A 27,469-nucleotide genomic window follows, 5' to 3' on the forward strand; every position below is an offset into this window, starting at 1 on the left:
TAAGACAGTAAGACTTAGTTTATTCCACATTTACCTTGAAATTCCCTTGAGGGCACAGTTACAGAGCTGTATAGAAAACCCAATAACAAAGGGCCCAGAGGACCAGCCGTGGCCACCAGCACACCCCACGGCAAAGTGACAAACAGCCTCAAACCACTGGGCTGACTTGCTCCACTGCAGCTCGTGGTTGAGAACGAATAAACTTCACTCCTGTGTCCACATTCCAGCAAAGAACAGCATCAAGAACCACCTTTTGGGCAACAGGTTCCTCAGCACATTTTGGTTTGTACTTCTGTCTCCACCTTTCCTGTGGACAGGCTGCAATTAGGAAAAACTCTGCTGTGAAATGCATGTTGGGCCGTTTGAGGCTGTCACCAGGTGGGAAAGTGGGCAAGCATGCTGCCCTTTCCTTGACCAAATGCAGTCGTCAGAGCCATGGATTCACTGCACTCGGAGAGAGCTTTGCTCATGTTTGCAGAGAACGGTGCAGAGTCATAGCCTCAGGGAGTCAAGAAGTCGTTAGACCCATCCTTCTTTTGGACAATTACACTTAAGCCTTCCCAAGAGGTCCTTTATCTTCTTCAGTGGGGAGGGAACAGACTGGGTAACATCCTGAGGCCCATCTGATCTCTGTCAACAGGGCCTTGTTTCAATGATTACCATTACAGAGAAGGGTTGGGTAACTTCTAAACATCAGATTCCTTACCTGTGAAATGAGGAGGCTTCTTAAGCTAGGTTATTATAAGAACATGAACAAAGTACTAACACGTAATAAGGCAGCAATAACACTAACCTCCTACCACAGTTTAAGCATCTGAATCCTTTCTTTGATATGTATAGTGACATTTGATAAATATGAAACAGTTCATTGAGAACCACTCTAATAGCAATCTTTCTATTCATTCCTTAACTCCTTGATGCAGAATGTCTTGTTGACCAATTGACTATTCTTTACTACAATTCAACTAATAAAACAAGAAGCAGCTTGAGAACAAATTATGACTTAAAAAGTATTGTTTACAAAGACATATTAAGGAACAATCATCATATCATGGCTTAGTATAATCCACCAAAGTTAACTAGAACTTGTCAAAGCAAAAACAAAGAGAAAAAACAACTAAAAAACCAAAACAAAAGATTCACAGAAGCCTAATGTTTTTGGAAAAGAATGCCATCAATCTTTTTCAAGATTTGAGTTCATCTAATGTCAAGAGTCAAACATCCACACAATTGTGGTTACTCTTCTCACCCTTAGGAATGAGCGACGTGTAGATATCGTTAAGAAATAATTAAAGTCCCATAACCTGGAAACACCGTTTACATCTCTAACCAGGTCAACAAGAACACAGTACTAGATTTAGTAAATGTAATATTATCACCAGCCTAACCAGAGCAGGTATTATAAGACCCAAACCATGTAATAGATTGATCCACCTGAGAAAGTTCTCAGGTCTCTCCTTCAGCATAGTACTGTTTTCTGTAAAATTAAGTGCTATCTAATCTGCTAATTCATGACAAAAAGCATTAAAGATCCTCAGACTCTGGGATCTTGGTAGAGTTCTTGTGCAGAAATTCCAGTGAAAATGCTGTTGGAGAAACAGGTCTTGATTCCGGAATATGCTCCATCCTGTATTTTTCAATGTATGGTGCAGCTACTTCCCAAACCTGAGACACAAGGACAGAGCAAAGTCAAAGTACTGACAACATTGTTTTCACATGAGTTAAACAACTTCATCTGAAGTCAAAGCCGTTATCTCTACCTGCCTAGATACATAGCTACTGTTGGCTTGCTTTTATCATAAGCCATTTGACACATGACCTGTCAAGTAACAGCTTTTAAAATACAAAGTTCAAAATGTTTCTAAAGTGACCATTAAGGTTTTCAGCTGTTTGCTCTTCTAAAGCAAAACACGCCAGTGAACAAACAAAACCTAGAGGATTCGGTGTGGATGGAATTAAGGAAAGTTACTCAAGGGCAGAACTATGTGTTTTCTGAGGCAAGCCTTTAATGATAAGAGGCAGTGGATCTCCTCTGCCCTAGTTCCACGCCCCATGCACTCTGTTCTTTGGACCCTTGTTGCTCAGAGCATGGCCCCTGGACTGGCGGCATCAGCGTCACCTGGGACGAGTCAGAATGTCAGCCCTGCTGCAGACCTGCTGAGTCTGAACCTGCATCTTAACAAGATCCCCGGGAAATCCACATGCTCTTTACAGTTTGAGAAGCACAGCTTCGTAGCCTTGTTCAGGGCTTACCTCCACCCACCAACCTATTCCCTTTCAAGCATAACACCTTCTCAAATGAAGATCCAGTTTTTAGTTTATATTATGGCTGCTTTTTATTTGGTTGCCCCTGATAGAAAAGGAGCGTTTCTTATTCGTTTGTATTACCTTAGAAAATGTATTCTTTCAAAAGCGACCCCATGGACTGTAGCCCGCCAGGCTCCTCTGCCCATGGAATTTTCCAGGCAAGAATACTGGAGTGGGATGCCTTCTCTGGTTTCAAAAGCTAACCTCCTTGAAAAGATACCTGCACTGCCATGCTCACTCCAGTATTATTTACAATAGCCAAGGCAAGGAAGCAACCTAAGTGTTCACCATCAAATGAATGGATAAAGAAATTGTGATACACACACACACAGTGGAATATTATTCAGCCATAAGAAAGAAGGAGCTGTTGCCATTTGCAACAACACAGATGGACCTTGAGGTCATCATAAGCGAAATGTCAGACAAATATCATATGATCTCACTTGTATGTGGAATCTAAAAAAAATAAATAAAATAGCTCATAGGTACAGAGAAGAGGTTGGTGGTTGCCAGAAGCAGGGGGTGGGGGAGTGGGTAAGGAAATGATTTGACAGTAGTCAGAAGGTACAAACTTCTGCTTATAAATAAATCCTGGAGATGCAATGTACAGCTTGGTGACTATAGTTAATAATACTGTATTGTATATTTGAAATTTGCTAAAAGAATAGATCTTAAGAAGTTCCTATCACAAGAAAAAAATAACTGTGTGGTAATGGAGGTTAACTAACTGTAGTAAACATTTTGCAATGTATATAGAGATCAAATCATGTTGTACACTAACATAATGATGTATGTCAAGCATATTTCAGTTGAAAAAAGGCTGAGTTCTCGCCTACCTCTCTTCTAGCACCAAAGCTGGCAGCAAGCAAGGGAATTCCCCCTCAAAGGGTATGGGGAACACTTAGAAATGACAGGGGTGAAGGTCAAAGGAAAAAACTGTTCTCAAGGGCAGAGCAATAGTTCCAAAGGAAATCAAGCAACTCTAAGGGACATGATAGCTACAAATTACTGCAGAAGGTTTAAAGGAATTTTAAAAATATATTTTAAACATGGGTCCACATTCTAGGCATCTGTCCCAATTAGACAAGTCTGTAGTCAATGGAAATAGAGGAAAGAAGCGGTAAAGAGAACCCGTATCTCACCCAGCATGATGGGGAGGACACAGCAGTGCATGAGGTGGACCCAGAGCCCTTTGAATAAAAACTCGGGAAGTTTGTCTTCCCTTCAGGTCTATGCAGTTGCTGGAGCAGGTAGGGGCAGCATTACAGAAAAAGAGTGTACTTCTGAATAAAAGAGAACCTTCTTGGTGAGGAGGAATCTATGAACTTTCATCTTATTTTTTCCCCATGAATACTTGTCCCAAAATTCTATTTAAAATTCATTAAAAAAATTCATTTCAGATACTAATCCTTAGACAGTCAATGTTTGGATGCAACATGGGGCACTTGCGAGTTTGTCAAATAGCTTCTTAGTGGCCTTAAAAGTTGCATGAGTACCTTTTGGTTCACTTCCAAAAAATAACCAGGAAACAGAAGAATAGGAGAATGTTTCTCTACTCCCCACCCCCACTCCGCTTCCCCTTGTGGTGGGGTGATTTAGTCATGAAGTCATCTCTTGCAACCCCATGGACTGTAGCCCACCAGGCTCCTCTGTCCATAGGATTTCCAGACAAGAATACTGGAGTGGGTTGCCATTTCCTTCTCCAGGAGAATCTTCCCGACCCAGGGATCGAACATGGGTCTCCTGTATTGCAGGTGGATTCTTTACCAACTGAGCCACCGGGGAACCCATGCTCCCTCTTAAAGACCCCAAACTAAAAAACAAGCCGGAAAGCCAGCTTACCTTCTGCTCTACGAGCAGCCTGTGCGCTGCCTCAATGTCTGGGGCCATGAAGCGATCTTTTATCCAGGGCCTGCAGAGAAAGCACGTCACACCATCAGCCAACGTTAACCACTGCCAGGGTCCACAATTCTGAAACGGTGTCACTTTCCAGGGATCTGTTTGATTTTACCTCACGACAGAGCGCACCAAGTCATAGACCTTCTCCAGTGGAGTGGTGGTTTTCAAGGGGCGGAGGAACTCTATGCCCTGGCAGGCTGCAAGAAGCTCGATGGCCAACACTGAAACAAGGAGGGACGAGGGGATGGCTGGTTAGTGTGTGACTTCATGCTTGAGGGGTGTAAACCCCACGCGAGCTGCCAGCCAACTAATGGATAGTTGGTTCTCAGTCTATCGGTAGAATGAAGCTGCCTTGGTATTTGTGTACATTTAAAATCTACTTTTCTAACCCCTCGGCTGCATCTTTAATGCTGAGAAGGGCAGGACTACCCAGGTAAATCAGCTTTCTCCTTCTCCCTTCAGCTGATCAAGATGGATAACCTCTGTTTCCTATTTCCACACTTGTGTAAATTTCCGTTTGTCTTCAGCCTTGCTGTTCCCTATGGCCTGAAATACCTGGCACATACACTTTCATCAAAAGACTGAAGGAGTCTGTGAATGAGCAGATAACTCTTTGGTTGCCATGGAACTGTTTCTCTAATATCTATTTTAAATCTTCAATTTCAAAGGCTCCCAACAAGACCACATAAGGAGGATGAGAGAGTGATGGGTAAAGGGTACAAGGTTTCTTTCTGGAAAGATGAAAATGCTATAACGTTGACTATGGTGTCGACTCACAACTCTGAGTATATTCACAACTCTAATAAAACCCACTGAATTGTACAATTTAGATGGGTGAATTGTATAGTATATGAATTATACCTCAATAGAGCTATTGCCCCCCGCAAAATGGATACTCAACTCTCTTACATTTATCTTAAAATAATGCTATTTTGTCAGCCAATTGATTCCAATACAGTTGCAAAGACTGAGGAATTTAGAACAATGCCTAAAGGAAGGCAGTTTCTCTTTAAGAAACAAACAAGCAGTGATTAAGAAGGCTGGAAGACTTTGACCTAACAGTGCCCCACCTATGAACTATCTTGGCCAAAAAATGCTGGATCTAAACCTTGTCAAGTCTTTAGGACAAACTGCAATCCACAAAAAACAGGACAGAACAAACGTACCACCACAAGCACAGTTCAATTCAGTTGCTCAGTCGTGTCTGACTCTTTGTGACCCCATGAATCGCAGCACACCAGGCCTCCCTGTCCATCACCAACTCCTGGAGTTTACTCAGACTCATGTCCATCGAGTCGGTGATGCCATCCAGCCATCTCATCCTCTGTCGTCCCCTTCTCCTCCTGCCCCCAATCCCTCCCAGCATCAGGGTCTTTTCCAATGAGTCAACTCTTCGCATGAGGTGGCCAAAGTATTGGAGTTTCAGCTTCAGCATCAGTCCTTCCAATGAACACCCAGGACTGATCTCCTTTAGGATGGACTGGTTGGATCTTGCAGCCCAAGGGACTCTCAAGAGTCTTCTCCAACATCACAGTTCAAAAGCATCAATTTTTCGGCGCTCAGCTTTCTTCACAGTCCAACTCTCACATCCATACATGACCACTGGAAAAACCATAGCCTTGACTAGATAGACCTTTGTTGGCAAAGTAATATCTCTGCTTTTTAATATGCTATCAAGGTTGGTCATAAATTTCTTCCAAGAAGTAAGCGTCTTTTAATTTCACGGCTGCAATCACCATCTGCAGTGATTTTTTTAGCCCCCAAAAATAAAGTCAGCCACTGTTTCCCCATCTATTTCCCAGGAAGTGATGGGACTGGATGCCATGATCTCAGTTTTCTGAATGTTGAGCTTTAAGCCAACTTTTTCACTCTTTTCTTTCACTTTCATCAAGAGGCTTTTTAGTTCCTCTTCACTTTCTGCCATAAGGCTGGTGTCATCTGCATGTCTGAGGTTATTGAGATTTCTCCCGGCAATCTTGATTCCAGCTTGTGCTTCTTCCAGTCCAGCGTTTCTCATGATGTACTCTGCATATATGTTAAATAAACAGGGTGACAATATACAGCCTTGACATACTCCTTTTCCAATTTGGAACCAGTCTATTGTTCTATGTCCAGTTTTAACTGTTGCATCCTGACCTGCATATAGGTTTCTCAAGAGGCAGGTCAGGTGGTCTGGCATTCCCATCTCTTTCAGAATTTTCCAGTTTATTGTGATCCACACAGTCAAAGGCTTTGGCATAGTCAATAAAGCAGAAATAGATGCTTTTCTGGAACTCTCTTGCTTTTTTGATGATCCAGCAGATGTTGGCAATTTGATCTCTGGTTCCTCTGCCTTTTCTAAAACCAGCTTGAACATCTGGAAGTTCATGGTTCACATATTGCTGAAGCCTGGCTTGGAGAATTTTTAGCATTACCTTACTAGCATGTGAGATGAGTGCAATTATGTGGTTGTTTGAGCATTCTTTGGCATTGCCTTTCTTTGGGACTGGAATGAACACTGACCTTTTCCAGTCCTGTGGCCACTGCTGAGTTTTCCAAATTTGCTGGCATATTGAGTGCAGCACTTTCACAGCATCATCTTTCAGGATTTGAAGTAGCTCAACTGGAAATCCATCACATCCACTAGCTTTGTTCGTAGTGATGCTTCCTAAGGCTCACTTGACTTCACATTCCAGGATGTCTGGCTCTAGGTGAGTGATCACACCATCATGATTATCTGGGTCATGAAGATCTTTTTTGTACAGTTCTTCTGTGTATTCTTGCCACCTCTTCTTAATATCTTCTGCTTCTGTTAGGTCCATACCATATCTGTCCTTTATTGAACCCATCTTTGCATGAAATCTTCCCTTGGTATCTCTAATTTTCTTGAAGAGATCTCTAGTCTTCCCCATTCTGTTGTTTTCCTCTATTTCTTTGCGTTGATGGCTGAGGAAGGCTTTCTTATCTCTCCTTGCTATTCTTTGGAACTCTGCATTCAAATGGGTATATCTTTCCTTTTCTTCTTTGCTTTTCGCTTCTCTTCTTTTCACAGCTATTTGTAAGGCCTCCTCAGACAACCATTTTGCCTTTTTGCATTTCTTTTCCATGGGGATGGCCTTGATCCCTGTCTCCTGTACAATGTCATGAACCTCCATACATAGTTCATCAGGCACTCTGTCTATCAGATCTAGTCCCTTAAATCTATTTCTCACTTCCACTGTATAGTCATAAGGGATTTGATTTAGGTCATACCTGAATGGTCTACTTTCTTCAATTTCTACTTTCCCTACTTTCTTCAATTTAAGTCTGGCAATAAGAAGTTCATGATCTGAACCACAGTCAGCTCCCAGTCTTGTTTTTGCTGACTCTATAGAGCTTCTCCATCTTTGGCCGCAAAGAATATAATCAATCTGATTTCGGTGTTGACCATCCGGTGATGTCCATGTATAGAGTCTTCTCTTGTGTTGTTGGAAGAGGGTGTTTGCTATGACCAGTGCGTTCTCTTGGCAAAACTCTATTAGACTTTGCCCTGCTTCATTCCTTACTCCAAGGCCAAATTTGCCTGTTACTCCAGGTGTTTCTTGACTTCCTACTTTTGCATTCCAGTCCCCTATGATGAAAAGGACATCTTTTTTGGGTGTTAGTTCTAAAAGGTCTTGTAGGTCCTCATAGAACCGTTCGACTTCAGCTTCTTCAGTGTTACTGGTTGGTAAAAAGATACCCCACGTCCAAGGTAAGAGAAACCCAAGTAAGACGGTAGGTGTTGTGAGAGGGCATCAGAGGGCAGACACACTGAAACCACAATCACAGAAAACCAGCCAATCTGATCACAGGACCACAGCCTTGTCTAACTCAGTGAAACTAAGCCATGACCTGTGGGGCCACCCAAGACAGTCGGGTCATGGTGGAGAGGTCTGACAGAATGTGGTCCACTGGAGAAGGGAATGGCAAACCACTTCAGTATTCTTGCCTTGAGAACCCCATGAACAGTATGAAAAGGCAAAATGATAGGATACTGAAAGAGGAACTCCCCAGGTCAGTAGGTGCCCAATATGCTACTGGAGATCAGTGGAGAAATAACTCCAGAAAAAAATTAAGGGATGGAGCCAAAGCAAAAACAATACCCAGTTGTGGATGTGACTGGTGATAGAAGCAAGGTCTGATGCTGTAAAGAGCAGTATTGCATAGAAACCTGGAATGTTAGGTCCATGAATCAAGGCAAATTGGAAGTCAAACAGGAGATGGCAAGAGTGAACGTTGACATTCTAGTAATCAGCGAACTAAAATGGACAGGAATGGATGAATTTAACTCAGATGACCATTATATCTACTACTGTGGACAGGAATCCCTTAGAAGAAATGGAGTAGTCATCATGGTCAACAGAAGGGTCCGAAATGCAGTACTTGGATGCAATCTCAAAAACGACAGAATGATCTATGTTCGTTTCCAAGGCAAACCATTCAATATCACGGTAATCCAACCACAGGCATGCTCACAGGTAAATCAAGAATGTCAATCTCAGAAAACTAAGCTGGTTTTCAAACTAGTCAATGACACGAATTTTTTTTAAAAAGGGGGGAGGGAGAGGAACTGTTGTAAATGAAAAGAAGCTTAAAAGCTTGACCACTAAATTTAAAGAGTGGGTCTTGAATCTTGGTTTGAACAAACACTGGAAAGACATTGAAATAATCTGGAAAATTTGAATACGTACTCAATGATACCAAGACTTATTGTTGATTTTTGTTGGATGTGATAATGGCAGTGGGTAAGAAAGCATTTGTATTTGAGAGAGAAAGTGTGCCGGAAGAAAACACGATGACAGGGATCTGCTTGAAAATGATTGAGAAATTTTTTTTAAGAAATGAAGTATAATATATTAACTGTGAATCTGAGTGAGGTATATATGGAGGTTTATGGTACTAATCTCTCCACTTCTGAATGTTTTAAAATTATTTCATTAAAAAAAAAAAAGCCAACTGATGAACTGGCTTAGCCAGAAGGTGTGGATTCTTAATCTTCAGCCAGCATCAAAATCACCTAGAGGGCTTGTTAAGTCGAGATTGTTCTGGTCTCAGAGTCTCTGAGTCAGCAGGTCTGGGGCAGGGCCTGGGTTCCCAGGTGATGCGGATGTTCTGATGGGGATTCCATGCTGAGGACCACTGGCATAGTGGTCATCAGTGAGGCCTGCATCCCAGCTGGCTGGGGTTACCTTGCTCCACATGCTCAATGACCCTGAGGGCCTTCCTGGCTGCCCATCCTCCCATGGAGACGTGATCCTCCGTAGCCGCGCTGGTGGAGAGAGAGTCCACGGACGAGGGGTGGCACAGAGCCTTGTTCTCAGAAACTGCAAGAAGCCAGAAAGTAAGTGAAGGACATATTGTTCCTAATAGAATGACGTGCCACATGACACATGGCTCCCCAAAGCGCTCCTCAGTGTGGGCTACCCTCTCCAGGAGTTCCTGGTCATTATCAAAGCACTAGATGTTCCAAAGTTACTTTGGGAAAAGGAAGTCATGTGGGTTTTTTTTCCCCCAAAGTAAGAAGGACCCTTAAAATTGTAGGGAGTTCTGAGATAGGACTGGGAAGGGAACCCTCATATTATGAAACAAAGTTGAAAATCCAGCAAGCATTTGGCATGCCAGGGAGACTAAGGGAAAAAAGAAGTGATGGTCATTTCCAGGACTTGGAGAATAATCTGGTTATGTCAGCACACGAGGTAGGATCAAGATTCAGGCATAGCATTTGCAGGTTGAGGCTGAACCCACAGACCTTGAGCAAGAAGATTTAAAATTGAAACTGTCCAATGATGACATAAGTGGATGTACTCAATTTAAGGAAGGGCTCAATGACAGCTGGGGATGTCTTGGAGATGTTAGGGGAAGTCTACAGTTTGGCCTAGCTTTCTGTCTTTCAAACTTTATTGTAAATGAATCACTCGGCCTTGTTAAAGTGCAAAGGTTGCGTTTCAGGTGGGGCCTGAAATTCTGCTGTTCTAACAAATTCCCAGGTGATGGCTGTATTTTTGGCCAGGGGACTATAACTTAAGTAGCAAGGACCTCGATTACAGAGTTCCTTCTCCCCAGCTTCAGAAGCCAGGAAATGTCCAAGTCAAGAGTTTTTCCCCCACTTTATTTTTTTTTTTAACCTATGAGAGCAGCTTTGAGTTCTTTTCTATGCTAAAGGGTATCTGGAGATAATCCAGTATAAACTACAGTGATTCACTCATCCTATTTTGCCCAGAACTTTCAGGTTTCAGCACTGCAAGCCCTGGGCCCCTAAACCTGCAATATGAATCACCTGGTTTGGTGGCGCTGGTTTAGAAAAGTAACTTACAAGTGGCCAGAAAAAAAAAGAAAACCACCAATTTAATTATAATGAGAGCAAGCCGAGCAACTTCAAACAGCTAGGGCAGCTAAACACATTCAAAGGAGACTCCCCAACTTCACAACATTCTCTAAAAATCAGTGACCACCCCACCATGTTAATGTGGGGGCTTCCCAGGTGGCGCTAGTGGTAAAGAACCTGCCTGCCAATGCAGGAGACATAAGAGATGCAGGTTCAATCCCCGGGTCAGGAAGATCCCCTGGAGGATGGCATAGCAACCCACCCCAGTGTTCTTGCCTGGAGAATCCCATGGCCAGAAAAGCCTGGCGGGCTGCAGTCCACAGAGTCTCAAAGAGTTGGACATGACCGAAGCGACTTAGCATGGATGCATGTTAATGTGAGAAGTCACTGCCTTTTAAAGGGATTTTTTAGTAAGTGAGCAGATAGAAGATTCTGGACAGAAGATGAATTCAGTGGCTCTTTGTTAGCTGTGTTGAGTCTAAGTGTGAGACTTAACTGACGAAGTGGTGAGGAATAATAGTAACAACTAATATTTAGTGCTTACAGTATGTTAGGCACAGTTCCAAGGCTTTCCATGCATTAATTCACTAACTCCTCAGAATAGCCCTATTAGGTAGGTTTTTCACCCCCATTTTACACAGCAGTAAACTAAGGGTCAACAGGATTAAGAGACTTGCTCCATATCAAACTGCTGATAAATGGATGGAGACAGGATTCAGACCCAGAGGCTATGCTCTGATTGAACTGCCATTCTATCCTGCCTGTTGGGTAGGCTTGCCAGAAAAAATTGCACATGCTTAGCTAAATTTGAATTTCAGATAAAAAAATAATTTTTAGTAACAAATAATGTGGTGAATAATTCAAATTTAACTGCATTAAATTTATATTAAGTGCATCCTGCATTTCTGTTTGTTAAATTTGGCAACGATATTGTAGGATTAAGTATTGATCAAAATGAAATCCTCATTAATTGAAGTCTGAGCATAGATTTGGGAGCCAAAATTCCTGGGTTTGAACTCTGCTTTACTTCTAAGTAGCTGTGCAATATTAGGTAGGTTCTTTAACTTCTTGGATCTTCAAATATCCATCTGTGAAAGAGGAAATAATAGTACCTGCCTCTTGGTATTGTTTGGCAATTAAGGGAGTAAGTATAAGTAAAGCCCTTCACACTTCCTTTGCCAGGCCCTGTTCTGATGTTATTTCTCTGTCCCTTACAGTCTTGACTCAGAAATCTGCTATCTTCCAGCTCAATTTTCATAGAGAGCATCTTGCTGCTTATAAGCATTTTTGTGTGTTTAACACAGCCTTATGGTTTTCGTGGGAGTTTCACCAGTAGCTATAAACATCTTTGTCTTTTTCCTTCTGATGTTCTTCCAATTGAGGTTAGGGGGAAAGCCACAAAAGGAAGTTCACATATGATGTCACATTGTTTCCTACAGAGAAATCATGAAAACTCCCTATTTACAACCTCATTAGTCTATTATTACATTTCAGTGTAATGTTGCTTAGGTTTTATTTTAAATTTTTTCTTGAAACATGCATTTGTATTAAGAGAGGTAGGATGCACATAGAGGGGGTGGAAAAGTTAGATCTCATTCAAAGACAGAATGTGATACTTTCAGGTGAAATGGAAAGACCCATAGATGGATGGACTTGAATTCTGGTCAAAAGGCAGGGTCCTTACCCAGGGCTGCAGCGGTGCAGTGGGCTATCATGAACCCAGAATTCAGACCGCCCTCGGCCACGAGGAAGGCAGGCAGCTCGCTGAGGGAGGGATTGCAGAGTCTTTCGATTCTTCTTTCACTAATTGCAGCAAGTTCATGGACACCAATGGCCAAATAGTCCAGGGCCTGAAAGAGTGTCTCAATCAGGTTGGCCTATATTGGGACATGGGCTTCCCAGATGGCGCTAGTGGTAAAGAACCCGCCTGCCAATGCAGGAGACATAAGAGATGCAGGTTTGATTCCTGGGTTGGGAAGATCCCCAGGTGAAGAAATTGGCAACCCACCCCAGTATTCTTGGCTGGAGAATTCTATGGACAGAGGAGCCTGGCAGGTACAGTCCATGGGATCGCAAAGAGTTGGACATGACTGAGTGAGTGACTAAGGCTTTCGTGCATATTGGGATATGCTTTCAGGGTCAGGAGCAATTCTAAAAAGCTTACTTTGGCTGAATATTCACCATGGAAGTTTCCTCCAGAAATAGTCTCTCCCCTGTTGGCAAAGACCATCTTTCAAAATTGGTTAAGGCTTCTGCATACACTTGCTGAAAACCTGGAGCATAAGTCTCTCCCTCATTTTTAACACTGAGGTGGCAGCCCTTGTACAAAGGTAGGGTGGGGAGGAGAGTCTTTGCACAAGTAGGTGTTGACACACCATGATACAAAGGTAAACAAAAGAAAACAGAACACAGCCTGAAGTGAGCATGTCAGAGAAGCCACACTGAACCTCACACAGCTGCTGTCTGCTGGCCCAGGCTGTGCGTGGGTCTCAGGGCCGCTCAGCAGCTCTCTCTGGGAACCCAGGCAGATGTGAAGGAGAGGAAATAATAGATCCCTGAGGGGCTGGATGGTCTTTAAAGGCAGTGCTGTCTCTGTGACGCCTCTGCCAGGATGACTCCTGACCCATCACATCACATTACAAGGAGCTAAGTCAACACAGGACATTTTGTAGCAAAACAAGGTGGCGCTGGGGAACCCATACTGAGAAGGAAAGCTGCGCGCCGTCCTTAAGAGATGGAGGCATTCTTACGCTTCTCTGTACAAGTATGGGAACACTGATTTGAGTAAAGTGGCACTAGTAGTAAAGAACCGGTCTTCCGATGCAGGACACATAAGAAATGTGGGTTCTTCCTGGTTTGGGAAGATCCCCTGGAGGAGGGCATGGCAACCCTCTCCAGTATTCCTGCCTGGAAAATCCCATGGACAGCCTGGTGGGCTATAATCCATCGGGTCGCAAAGAGTCGGACACAACTGAAGTGACTTAGCATTCACTCACCACGTCAGAAATAAACTCAGGATGGGGAAAGTCATCACTCTGATCAGTACTTAGGTAAATGTTAAAAGGCTTCTGTGTAGTACACCAAAGTAGCACTGAACCCCAGGAAGGCTCCTATAAATGTCATGCTACTCAGGGTCTCCACAATCACACTTGTGATGTAGGTCTTCATCCTTCTACCAATAACCTCAGCAATGGATTTTAGGGCAAATGCCTTCGTGAGACCCTTCAGCCGATGCTGGAAATATCCCCTTTAATCTTTCATCCATCAGTTTCAGAAGCACAGCATGTTAGACTCCAAACCTGAGGCAAGGTTCACAGACCTGTCTCTGCCACTTATCGGCTCCGATCTAGAGCTGATAGAGGCATTTAACCTCAGAGCCCAGGCATTTAGTCTATGAAATGGAGCAACAGAGAAGTTATACAATTTTAAGATCTTCATCGGATCTTAAAATTACCAGCTGAAATTCTGTAATTACAGCTTAGTAAGCAGTTAAAAGATACAGGGTTATCTGTTGCACTGTTAATTTCCGTGGTTATGATGTTCTTCACAAATGCTATTGTGTCATTCACCACACCATGGACCTAAAAGACAGTATCAAATGAGTTAATACATGGAATACACTGAGTCTGGGGCCTGCCACATAGTCTGATATTCTTTTTTTTTTTTTCCATTTATTGTTATTAGCTGGAGGCTAATTACTTTACAATATTGTAGTGGGTTTTGTCATACATTGACATGAATCAGCCATGGAGTTACATGTATTCCCCATCCCGATCGCCCCTCCCACCTCCCTCTCTACCCGATCCCTCTGGGTCTTATCAGAACATTTAAGAACGTTTAAACTGGAATTTATTCTTACTGTAGAGCTAACATATCAATCATTCCCCACAGACATTTTTCAGTCTAGCTGAGCTAAAACCGAACTTGCTGAGAATAAGGAAAAGAGCATAAAATGAAATGAAAATAAAAAATTAAATATTATTAAATCATTTTCATTTAATTTAAATTTTTAATTATTTAAATTTTCATTTAATTTAATTTATTCTGTGGAGGATTCTTCAGTACACTATGGCTTGGAACTTGGTACAACCTGTCTCACTCTTGAGATGAGGTTAGTTAGCTCCTTATGCTACTAATTTCTATTTGCAAATGAGTTATAACATCTGCAATACAGGTTGCCTCACTCCAGTTTAAAGTTAAGACTCACAGGTTCGTTTATAATGGTTTATGTCTGCCTGTTAAGTGCAGATAGAGCTAATCATGGATATGCCCTTGAATTGTGGTTGGATTTTCCAATACATCCCTGGCAGTTCTAATAGGGAGAACCAGTAAAACTCCATTGACTGGTTAGGATGGTCTTCTTAATAAGAATTTTTTAGAATTTTTTAAACTTGGGGCACTAAATCTAAACAAGAAGCTGTCTGTTGGACTTCTCTACAGGGGGGTTGAGCAAAGCAATTCAAAGGGAATCTCGCAACTTACCATATAGAACAGAAACTTTGTAATAATTGGACAAACGGGGGTATATAGGATATACATCATTTTTAAGAGAGGCCGTAAAGAGATCTGGATTAGCATTAACCAGTACACAACGTCCTGACCCCTTCCTCTCTGTCCCTATCACACGACGTCCTGACCCCTTCCTCTCTGTCCCTATCACACGACGTCCTGACCCCTTCCTCTCTGTCCCTATCACACGACGTCCTGACCCCTTCCTCTCTGTCCCTATCACACGACGTCCTGACCCCTTCCTCTCTGTCCCTATCACACGACGTCCTGACCCCTTCCTCTCTGTCCCTATCACACGACGTCCTGACCCCTTCCTCTCTGTCCCTATCACACGACGTCCTGACCCCTTCCTCTCTGTCCCTATCACACGACGTCCTGACCCCTTCCTCTCTGTCCCCGTCTCAGGCTGGAGGAAAGCATAGAAACTTGTTGGGTTTTTTGTCTACCTGTGGACAGCAGCGCAAGGTGTACGCGTCTTGAACACGATCGCAGAACCTGTGACTTTCTAGGGAAAAGGTAGAGAGGATGGCAAGGGGCACGTTAGCAATTCTTTCCAATTATTTTCAAAAGCAAGTAAGTTCAAATAGGCACGCCCAGACCTGCTATTTCAGATGGGTGGTGATCCGAGTCCAAGAGGGACCGAAACCGAAAAGCAACTTCAACTTGCCCACGATGAGGGCGAACAGCGTGAATGTCTAGAATTGATGAAGGAGGAAAAGTCTGAGCAATTCTTATATTGAGTGAACTCCCATCACTGGCACAGGACAGCCCACGGTGCTGACCCGGCCCTGAAAAGCCCCAGGGGTCCCTAACTATTGCTTAGAATTAGAAACTTAACTCCAAAAGCAAGATTTTCCATATTGACTTTATTCTTTCTACTTTAAATATCCAAATGCAAACTATGAGTTGAGCCCATAGGGAACCCAACTCAAGACATTGGGCCTACCCTGAAAAGATTTAGGCTCATAACAGAAGGGAGCTCAGTGGCCTAATTTAATTAAGTCATTTTTAGACAGGTTTTGTTTTTTTTTTTCCCGGTCCTACTACATATAAGAGTGGGGAGTCCTTCAAAGTCTAGAAAAGATTTCTAGAAAAGCTATCACTTGTACAATTTTTCTCTCCGATTTTCTAAGGGGCACTAGCCATAATTCCATGCCAATTCTCAAATCCTGCCAACAGATCCTTAAGACAACAAGTAGTTTGATGGGAGTCAGAGCTGGTGGTCTGGGACAGGTCACTTAACTCTGTGGGTCAACATTTGTCTGTGAAACGTGGTCATTTCAAGGATCACGTGTGGCATAACCGAGAGGAAGCTGCAGCACTCCTGCGATGGTCCTCCTAGATGGTCGTCTTCTTCCCACCATCTACCCCACCACTCCCACGTCCAAAGAGCCTGACCATCCCGTCCCACCCCCCGCCCAGCTCTGGCTGAATGAACAGCAAACAAACCGCAGAACCATGCTGACCGGTATCGAAGGCTTTGGTGGTGCCCTTGAGCACCTCGAGGGTCAAGGCCGCCACTATGTCAGCTTGCCGAGCGATGGCACTGGCCCTCTCCACAGCCTCAGAGCCCAGGGAGGTGATCATCTGTGTCCCGTTGATGAGCGCCAGACCCTTCAGGTGATGCAAGAGACATTTCCTAATGCTTTTTGTTGTAACAAGCACTTCTTTTGCTTTCCTATGAGGAAAATTTGCCTTCAGCTGAATGATGTTGATTCATGGTTTCTAAAGTGCAGGGCGGTGATGCTTGTTTAAGTACTCAAGGATGAGTGCCATCATATAAAATTTGGCAAATGGAACAGCTGTGAATAGTTTCCCTGTCATGAGGCAGCAGAGGAGTTCCAATGTAGACGGCATATAAAACCTTTAGCTCTTCATTATTCTATATTTCTCAAGTTCTCATTTCATCTCATAAGACACCTTGAAAAATTTCTGGTCTGAGGCTCTTGGCTTAGAGCATCCTAAGTGATGTTGGTTTACAGCATCATTCAGGGATCCTTAGAGATCCTGATTAGAAGTTTAAGTACTTCTGTAAAAGAATCCCTGAGCATCTCTGTACTGGAGATGCCTTTCAGTAAATAAGGGAGAGTCCTTTCTTCAATGACCAACTTAAGCAAACATGGAGGCTATGTTTAAGAAACCTGTGAGGCTGATATTAAGACTGAAAGTAGCACATAACGATTTGTTAAACGAACAAATTTTCCTTGAGTCTCTTACCTCTTTTGGTTTCAAAACAATTGGCTTCAATCCATGAGCTGCAAGGACCTGTAGAATGATTTAAAAAGTGAAATGGGTTATCAAATGAAATACCAGCATATTTCTAATTTCATGTAGAAGCTAATAAAAGTAAGCTCAAAGGTCTGTCTTCTAAAGATTAGACCTACTTAAATTGGCTCTGTTCATCTTTGCTGGTCTATTCTCTAGTTCTGTTCTTTAGTCTGCAAGCAGATTTAGCTTTCGAATAACTTTTGTACCTAAAATTTCAGAGGCTAGTGTCTACAAAATCAATCCTGAATAATGGGTTCTAGGCCCTTTGCATTCAGTTTGCACTTTAGTGATTCACTTTTTTTTTTTTTTTTTAACTGCTGCTTCCTGAGCACATGTGCTTACTCAGATACAGATGCTCCAAGGCTGGGCTCCTAACTCTGCCCACACTCCTGGCCTCTAGAGCTTGACCTAAAATTCTCCACCCTCATCCTACTTGTCTGAACACCAACAGAACCTCACACCATCAGAGCAGGGCTTCTCACTTGTATGGCGTATGTGTGAGCACCAGTGAAGAGGGGGTGTATGGCCTAAGAGATAGACACAACATCCTCAGAGGAAATGGGCAGAATAATCTTCCGCTGAAATAAAAGAAGTGAAAGCAGTCACCAGGTTAATATTCCTCCAGGGAAGAAGGAGCAGCAGGGGAGAAGGAAGACAGAGGTAGCACAACGGACTATCATTTTCACAGCTTATTAAAACACCAGTCACATGCCTGATTCTGTCCTGGATGTGGGTCTGAGGGTAGGAAAAATGGAGACAGACAAGTTCAAGGGCAAATACAGTCATAGGTTAAATACAGTCATAGGCAAATACAGTCATAGCAATAGGTTAAGTGCTTCAGGAGGTGGGAAGTGGATAAGGTCCAGTGGGAAATAGTCACGTAAGATGCTGGGGGAGCTCACAGGAGGGCAGAAGGGACTCTGCAGTGGTGGGGCACAGGGGAAAGAAGAGGAGGGCAGAGACAGATGTTTCTTGGAGGTCTCAGCAGAAACAGGAAGAGAAGGGTGGACATGACTGGCCCCTCCACCTTGGACACAGCACGCTCCAGCTGCAGGCACCTCTAGCTTCTGTGATGTACAGTATTGGTGGGGAAGGATTCGGGTGGCTGGGTAGGGGGGCAAGATGGCAATAATATGTCAAGACTCTTGTAAGCCACTTTCATTTTAAACATTATCCTAAGGACAATGAGAAAAATGACAAGTTTTGGCCAGGACATGGTCAGAATTGCTGTGTGAAGGCGGTTGAGGGGGACACTGGATGTAGAGAAATAATCAAGATTAGTCTGTAAAGAAGGAAGGTGATCTAGAACTCAAACCCTTAGAAGGACCACCTGTTCTCTTGACTTCTTTCTCCCTGGTCCTCTGTCCCTTGACTCAATGTTAAGTGACCTCCCAGCAAAAGGTCAGAGATGATACTTCAAACAATTATTTGGGCTGCTCTGACAACCCAGGGACCAAACCCACATCTCCCACGTTGCTGGCAGATTCTTTACCATCTGAGCCAGCAGGAAAGCCTCAATGAATGTGTAGATGAATAAAGAAAATATTAAAGCTTTGTCAAACCCAGGCCCTTCTGACTGACCACCAGGATGAGAGCTTGGGTGTGTGTGGGGGGGTGGAGCCTCCTTTCCAGGGGCCTTATATCAGGGCCATGATCCACAGCTCTGTACCCATTAGACCAGCAACTAGCTAAACCTCCAACAATGTGTGACCTCCTGGATAGGTACTGGGAGTGTTTTAGGTGCAGAAGAAGTTCCTGCATGAACACTAGCAGCTTTACCTTTTTACCAAGGTGATCACCAGGTCCAGGGGGCTGATGGTTGTGTCGGGAAGCTAAGAGTATTGCTTAGTTGGACACCTGTAGTGCACTAAAGGGCTTCCCTGGTGGCTCAGATGGTAAAGAATCTACCTGCAATGCAGGAGACCTGGGATCAACCCCTGAGTTGGGAAGATCCCCTGCAGGAGGGCATGGCACCCACTCCAGTATTCTTGCCTGGAGAATCCCCATGGACAGAGGAACCTGGCAGGTTACGGGCCATGGAGTCACAAAGAGTCAGGCATGACTGAGTGACTAGGCGCGCACACACTTTGCCCTAAGGCTGGGCTCCTGACTCCGTCTACACTTCTAAGCTTCAGTTATCACAGCCATAGAGTGGGAATGCGTTGTCATCAGGCTGCGGAAAGGATGAAGTGCTAGAAAACACGGCAGTCTACCTGGGGTCCATCCTGGGGAAATGACTGTCACGGAAGCTATTATTAGTCTTACGTATTTAGCATCAGCCCAGCCGCTCTTTGGAGACCACATCTTCCCTTCTCCAATCAGCCCGAGAGCAAGATGAGAGAGCGGGGCAAGGTCTCCACTGGCACCGACAGTTCCTTTCTCTGGAACATATGGAAGGCAGGAGGCTGGGAGAAACGGAGACACTGGTTACTTTGAGTACTTCATTCCAGCCAGCCTCGATTTGACACTGAGACCAACCAATCCCAAGGGATCTAGTATCACAAATGGCACAGACACCCAGGGAAAGACAATTCCTCAAGCACAGGTAATGCTTAAGGAATCTGGCTGAGCTGCTGTAGAAAGAAAGAGGCAAGGGAGAGAAAGAAGACAGGAAGGCAGACCCTCCTGAGAGTAAAGCCTTCTCCATAAGCCACTTTAAGTTTAGACTCTATTCTAAGGACAGTGGGAGGTATGACAGGTTTTGTCCGGGACATGCTCAGATATGCTGTGTGAAGGGGTCGGGAGAATGCTATACATAAAGAATTTAGATCAGACTGCTGAGGAGAAAGGTGATCTGGAACCTGTATCCTACAATGACCATCTCTTCCCTTCTACCTCCTCTGCCCCTGGGTCCTCTGCCCCTTTGTTTACTGTTACCGTACATGTTCTAATCTGGCCTAGAAATTTCTGGAATTTTTAGCAATGTATCTTAAAGATGTGATCAGGAACTAGCTGTTGTTCATTGCCACCTTATTTCTAGGAGCAAAAAGTAAAAAATGTGCTGAAGAGGAAACTAAGAGAATTCCATAGGACCAAATGGTGTGTAGCCATTAAAACCTATTACAGACTATTTGAAATCAAGTAAATGTTTATGGACATGAGTTTGAGCAAGCTTCATGAGTTGGTGATGGACAGGAAAGCCTGGTGTGCTGCAGTCCATGGGGTCGCAGAGAGGCAGACATGACTGAGCGACTGAACTGAACTGAAATATTTATTACATTAAAAAAGTAATACAGAATTTCCCTGGTGGTCCAGTGGTTAAGAATTTGCCTGCCAGTGCAGGGAACATAGGATTGATCTCCGGTCCAGGAAGATTCCACATGCAACAGAGCAACTAAGGCCATAAGCCACGACTACCGAGCCCACGTGCTGCAACTCCTGAAGCCAGTGCGCCTGCAGCCCATGCTCCGCAACAGGAGAAGCCACCACAGGGAGAAGCCTGAGCTCCGCAACAGAAGCCTCCGCAGGGAGAAGCCACCACAAGGAGAAGCCTGTGTGCTGCAGCTAGAGAGTAGCCCCCACTCCCTGCGACTAGGAAAAGCCCACTGAAAGCAACAAAGACCCAACGCCACCAAAAATAAATAAAACTTTAAAATTGTTTTACAAATTGTTCTAGAAGGATAAAGTGTACCAGGGTGTTAACAGGGGTTCTTTGGGGGAGGTAAAGTCATGGGCAACTTAATCTCTGCTTTTCTGCCTGATTCCTGGTCACCTAGTCAACCAGCTTACCACTGCTTCTAAATGGACATGTACTGTTTTAGATGAAATTCCCATTGGTGGTGGTTTAGTCGCTAAGTCATATCCATCTCTTGCGACCCCATGGACTGTAGCCAGTCAGGCTCCTCTGTCCATGGGATTTTCCAGGCAAGAATACTGGAGTGGATTGCCATTTCCTTCTCCAGGGGATCTTCCCAACCCAGGAATCGAACCCGGGTCTCCTGCATTACAGGCAGATTCTTTACTGACTGAGCTATGAGGGAAGCCCCATTAAAAGGGAAATTCCCATTAATTTCCTAAAACAAAAACAAACAAAAAGGCTATATTTCCAAGGTAAATTCAGACTACTGATAGCATTGGTTTTTACAACTGCTAAGTGATGTCAGTAGGATGAAGCAATGCCATCCGTAGGCCAGCTTCCAGGCCATAGTTCACCCTGGGGAATTCTCAGAATTCTAGGACCCAGAGGTGCCTTGGGCTCACCCATAAAGCATAGGTGGGTTCACAGCTGAAGCTGGACTATCTGGGATTTTAGGCTTAGAGTTGGGAGTGGAAATAGGTGTTGAAATCACTGGTGTTCTCTTCAGCACAGCCTTGTATACTATAGATTGTTCATTCAAATTACTGTTTACTTGTTGGCATTTATAGGTTGTGCCTATAGCGGGGAAATTCCTCATGTCTCTGTGCTATGTGACTGCCCGGCCCTGCTTCTGCGCCCACTGCCTCACCCCACCGGTTCCTGACCTCCACTGATCTAGAATGCTTATCCTTATCTGTGGGAAGGGATAGGCTTGGCCTCCCAAGCATGTCACATCTTGTCTCCACACTGGAATTTTCCCAAGAAGCAAGCCCCAAAGAGTCGAATTGCTTTTTATCTTGTCACGAGACAGCTATGTGATCACAGCAAGTCTTTCATCTCTATATTTCTGTTCTACCTTTGGAAGAGGGTGAATTTCAGTTATTTTTAAGTCTGGCAATCCCACCAGTTGGGGAGCATGAAGAGTTCAGATTCCCAGGCACCAACCAGAAGTACTGAATTGGTCTTTGGGATAGACATCCAGGAATGGTCATGTTTCCCAGATGATCTGAATAGCTTCTCTAACCACATTCAAGTACCACCGAATCCAAGGTTCTCTCCAGCTCTGAACTTAAGGCCAGACTTAAGGGGCTTGTTCTGATTTTAAACATGCTGAATGCTAAATGAAGGGTGATAGAGAAGGATGAAAGTTCACAGGAGTAAGAGTCTCTGCCTCTGCCCCCCCCACCTTCTGCCCCCATATAGCTATCTTCCTTCTTGCCAAGCCCACTTCCCACTCATCATCATCAGTTTATGTCTTCTTATCTCACCAATATCTCACCACCCTGTCAAGCAAGTCTGCCTGTGGTACCCACCCAGCCTGCATGGAGGGTCATTTGGGGATCCACCGCATTACCATTAAATACTTCGATAACTTGTTTGAGAGTCTCCAGGGAAATGCCACTGTATCCTTTGGCTAAGACATTGATCCTTAAGGCCAAGAGCATCCGGCATCTCTCAGGGATTAGTGGTTTCCCAACGCCTACAAAACAGAACTGATGTTTTCTCCAAGATAAACAAAATCCTCCTCCTCCCAGCCACCTCCATCTCAAACTGCTCTCCACATCTTGGTTCAGGTAGTTGCACTGCCTTCCCTTCTGATTGTCATGCTTCTTCAGGTCTCATCTTCCAGACAAATGTGAGACTCCAGTTCTGCCTCCCCAGTTCCCTTCCTTGGAAATTTCAGTGAGCCTGCGCCCTCCCCAACACCCTTGGAATGGGGTCCAGTCTTCTCACACAAGCTCTCTTGCAGTCTGATGGGAGGCAATTCTTGACAGTTTCACTTCTCACCACATCCAGATCCACGCATCCCTGAGTAATTTCATCCCCTGACTGCACCATTCTTTTGGCATGACAGTATTCATGCTCCTCATCCCAATTCTATCCTTCCATCTAGCCCATTCCTTTTTCTGAGATTCAGTTGAAAGGATATCATGTCTGCTGCTCTTCTTCCCTCCTTGGCAGCAGAAATGGCACCTACTCTTTGGAATGTGCTAGTGCTGGTGGCTGATACAGGATGTCTGATGCTGCGCTGCATGGTCACCCCTAGGTACCCCGCAGGGTCCCGGCCCCCCCCCTCCCCTCCCCAGGCTCCTCCCACCCCCTGCCCCCTTATGGAAAGCAACACAGTCCAGTCTGCCCTCAGCACCTGTGGATTCCTTATCTGTGAATTCAACCAACAACTGACACTGGTTGAATCATTCAACCTGTGAATGTAAGAACCTAGAGATGCTGAGGGCTGACTGCACTTCATTCATCCAATCAAACAAAACCTAGGTGGCACTGGAGGTTTGAAATGAGTTACCTGAAGAATGTGAACGTACTAGGTTGAACTGGAGCTCCCTAGAAGACAAAGTGAAGAAACCCCTCTCAGATATCTCACCATGAAACTGTCCCCTCAGCTGGGAAAATGAAGGAAAAATAGTTAAATCTTTGGAGGGACAGAATAAGGCATGATAGAGCAATGGAAGAAACAGCAAGTCTGTATTCTCTACGTCAACTCGTGTGTGAGTTAACCTAAGTTTCACCCTCCTTGTCTGTAAATTGGAGCAAGTATTATTTCCATTGTTGAAAGGAATTTCTAAAATGAGAATCTGTGTGTCTTCGGTGGGGAGTGAATCAAACTTATGTGAATGTGTGTGTGTCTTTGCTGGGGAGTGAATCAAACTTACTCGAGTTTACTGACAGGAATTACAGTTCTGGCAAATTTCCCAAAACCCGTAGTAATGCCATAAACAACTAGAATAAAAAACAGACATCATACAATTGGATGCAGGCTGCATTTTTTAAGTCTATAAAAAGAAATATGTAGCACAAAGAGAAAAAGATACCAGTTTTTTCTTCCACGATTCTGTCTATGACTTCCCTGGATTTTTGCACCCTCTTTTCAGCAGTGGGGGTGAGCTAGGAAGACATTGGGCAGAGCTGAGCATGTTGAAGACTTTACATGGGCAGCAAGAAAGGTTAGGGCATCATCCCCCTCTATTCAGCATACCTTGATTTTGTAGTGTCCCTTGCCCAAGCTGACCAGGTCCTCTGTGGTCAGACTGTTCCCATCTAAGGCGATGTACTGCACAAAAAGAAGGGAATGTCTGTGAGCATGAATAGCTTAGTTGCTCAAACAAAAGAGCAGGGAAGCGTCGAGCAGAATCAAGCTGTGGCACTTCAGAAATTTTATCACTACTATGAAACATGAATATGGTAGTTGGAAAAGACAGCTTGCTGAAGAGGAGGTTAAGGAAGAAAAATTAGAAATGGAAAAGCAGGACTTCCCTGGTGGTCCAGAGGTTAGGAATCCACCTGCTAATGCAGGGGACAGGGGTTCAATCCCTGGTCCGCGAAGATTCCGCATGCCATAGGGCAACCAAGTCCACCTGCCACAACTACTAAAGCCCACGTGCCTAGAGCCAATGCTCTGCAACAAGAGAAGCCACCGCAATGAGAAGCTCCCGCTCACTGCAACGAGAGAAAGCCCTGTGCAGCGATGAAGACCCAGCACAGCCAAAAATAAAGAGGTTAAAAAAAATAAATGGAAAAGCAAAATGTCTTTCCCTATTACACAGAGCTAGATAACGCCCTGTCCTCATGGGTTATGTTTTGCTCATAAATTTTGCCAGCCCTCCCCCACTTAAATGAGGAGAGGGGGATACTTAATTTTCTTAACAGAAAGGGAGTGGTTTGAAACTTACCTTCTCAGGTTCCCGGTATTTGCTGTATCTGAAGTCAGGTAAAGGAAAATATTGGGAAATATGGAAAAGCCCCCAGCCCCATCGCTGGTGGGAGGGGCCCCAGACAGACCAAGGAGCCTGCAGGAAAGGATACAAGTAAACCCCTTCTGGCTGCGAAGGAATGAAGTCGGGAGACATAGCATCTCCTTCTATAACTGAAACAAGAGTGCAAGAGATACTCACGAATCACAACCCAGAGTCACATTTGGCATTACCGGTAAACCAAGAAAAGAGCTCTTCAATTGCCTTCAAGTTCTATAGAAATGACTGCTTTAAAACAACTTCAGGTGCTTTCAGAGAGCAAAAAGTCAGAGATGTAGGCATGCGTGAAAAGGTTTAAATGAAAGTTCAAGATTCAGTCTCCACTTCCATTGCCATCATCAGCTTTATTTTGTTTGAAATTTATTGTTTCAATATATAATGCTTTTAATATTTAGTATTTGAAATGCATTTAATAGATTTAATATTTAAACCTATTTGTTTTAGTGTTTGACAGTTTTGTTAAACAAAATTGATTTAACTTGGTTTTAAAGGGATGTTACTGGCCCCCTGTGTGGTAGGGTCTTTTGAAGAGCAAAGGGACTTTGAAAATGATCCGGTAAGCAAAGGGCTTTGGCCCTGCAGTCTCGAGTTCAGATCTAGTCTTTGCTATTAGTAAGTAACTCTCCCCCTTTCTGAGTCTGCTACCTCATTGTTAGAGGTGGGTAAGAATACTGCCCTGCTCACAGGGGTGTTTGAGAATTTAAGATTCTCAGGCAGCATGCATTTTCCCCAGAGTAGATCCCCTGGAGGAGGGCATGGCAACCCACTCCAGTATTCGTGCCTGGAGAACCCTATGGACGGAGACTGGCGGGCTACAGTCCCTGGGACTGAGCGCCGCCGCGCACCCAGGAGGGACAGGGGCCGGCTCTCCGGGGACGCCCGGCCGCATGCTCTGCGGCCCCTCCCCTCCGGCCACTCACCCACTTCCACGAACTCGTTGTCCTCCAGGGCCACCTCCAGCGGGTCCTCATTGTCCAGCAGGCCCAGGCCTTTGCAGCGGCGCACCAGGAAGCGCGCGTCGTCCACCGAGGTGAAGCCGCCGTTGTCGGGCTTGTTCTTGATGTAGCGCCGCACGGCCTCCCGGCCCAGCCAGCCCACCGTGAGCTGCGCGTCCCGGCAGGGCACGGCCAGCCACTCTCCGCGCACGTGCGCCGTGTACCTGGGCATGGCTGCTCCGCCTGCGGCGGCCTCGGGCGGGCGGCGAGCGCTTTATCCGGTGCGGTCGGCAGACCCAGGGTGCACTTTCAGGCACGCCCCCTTCCTCGCCCTGGCTCATTCACCCGGGGGACAAACATTTATCGAGGGCCCCACGGTGTCCGTTTGAGTTTTTGCCACTGAGCGAGGAGCAAGGGTGAGGGTTGGCGCTGCCGGCTACCTGCCCTCCGTGTCTGCGCCGGACAGGCCTGGGGTCTGCAGCCTGGGGGGCCCGGCACCTGCGGGCCCTGCTGCTGACCTCCCTCCCCTGGTTTCTGCCGGTGTCCCTTCTTTATAAACACCACGTTCCTGTCTTTATCTGGGATTACTCAACTGTAAAATGCTCTCCACACCAGGAAGTGTGGCAATCCCCATCCATTTGTTTATTCCCCAAATACCTGTTGAGCAACTCTGCCCTTACCACGACTAAGGTTTTCTGAAGCCTCTTCGAGACCATTTTCACAACGGAAGGTCGCCATCTGGGTGACAAGCCACCGTTGCCTGGACGTGAACAGCTCAGACAGCCATAGGTCGGGCGCAGCTCCACCACTTACCAGTCTGGGGCAGTAAGTTATTGACCAGCTTGTGTTTCCTCATCCAGAAGCAAAGGGACTTATTTCCTCACTGCACTGTTTGCAGTATCTGTGCCTTGTATGTGCTAAGTTGCTGTGGTCGTGGCCGACTCTTTGTTGACCCCATGCAGCCCACCAGGCTCCTCTGTCCATGGGATTCTTCAGGCAAGAATACTGGGGTGCATTCCCATTTCCTACTCCAGAGGATCTTCCCGACCCAGGGATCGAACCTGGGTCTCATGTTTCCTGTATTGTTAGGCAGGTTCTTTACCACCAGCGCCACCTGGGAATCCCTACCTGTGCTCAAATCCTGGCCCCGTCGTTTCCTGACTGTGTGACCTCTGGGCAAGAAACTTGACTTCTCTGGGCCTCAGTTTCTTCATCTACAAAATGGAGATGATAATAGTACCTATTTCAAAGGGCTTTTGGGAGGACTAAATGAGTTCATACATGTAAAGCTCTTAGAGCAGCACCTGGTACAATGGAAATGCTAGGAAATTGTCTGTGATGACTATCATTGAGACTTTTTAAAACAATATATTAAAAAAATATTTATTTGGCTACATCGTGTCTTATCTGAGGCACACGAGATCTTCATTGCATCATGAGTGATCATTCTTTACTTGGCTAGATACTTCTTACTTCTTCAGTCTCATTTTAGGCCTGCTCTTCTCCAGGAAGCATCCTCTGCACCCTTCAGTGGGGGTAGATGGCCCTTCTCTGGGCTGCTGTCCTTCTTCTTTAGCATTATATAGAAGTTTTTTTAATTGAAGCATGGTTGATTTACAGTGTTAATTATTGCTGGACAGCAAGCATGATTCAGTTGTATATA

The 27,469-nt window shown here is 44.7% G+C and overlaps 1 protein-coding gene across 1 annotated transcript; it reads right to left on the reverse strand.

Moving 5' to 3' along the window:
* HAL (histidine ammonia-lyase) lies at positions 1-26,343 on the reverse strand. Its single transcript, XM_043440607.1, has 20 exons — positions 25,792-26,343; positions 24,924-24,984; positions 24,791-24,818; positions 24,097-24,171; positions 23,933-24,005; positions 23,774-23,840; positions 23,407-23,444; positions 22,459-22,584; positions 19,574-19,713; positions 17,258-17,305; positions 16,507-16,654; positions 15,640-15,735; positions 15,487-15,545; positions 14,032-14,112; positions 12,696-12,761; positions 12,216-12,381; positions 9,396-9,530; positions 4,319-4,427; positions 4,150-4,219; positions 1-1,665 (listed from the first exon to the last, which is right to left on the reverse strand). Exons 1-20 carry the CDS (start codon positions 26,036-26,038, stop codon positions 1,525-1,527), a joined length of 1,974 nt encoding a protein of 657 aa, XP_043296542.1. The 5' UTR covers positions 26,039-26,343; the 3' UTR covers positions 1-1,524.
* Positions 26,344-27,469: the final 1,126 nt, after the last annotated feature.

Source organism: Cervus canadensis, chromosome 21 (genome assembly GCF_019320065.1).
Source record: "Cervus canadensis isolate Bull #8, Minnesota chromosome 21, ASM1932006v1, whole genome shotgun sequence".
Taxonomy (NCBI): Eukaryota; Metazoa; Chordata; class Mammalia; order Artiodactyla; family Cervidae; genus Cervus; species Cervus canadensis.

Coding starts and splice junctions, on each gene's coding strand:
- HAL (XM_043440607.1), bottom strand. CDS start 26,038: ATGCCCAGGTACACGGCGCACGTGCGCGGAGAGTGGCTGGCCGTGCCC. Junction 24,172..24,790: donor AATACCGGGAACCTGAGAAG/GTAAGTTTCAAA, acceptor CTTTTTGTGCAG/TACATCGCCTTAGATGGGAA. Junction 9,531..12,215: donor CTGCACCGCTGCAGCCCTGG/GTAAGGACCCTG, acceptor GGCTTCTTGCAG/TTTCTGAGAACAAGGCTCTG.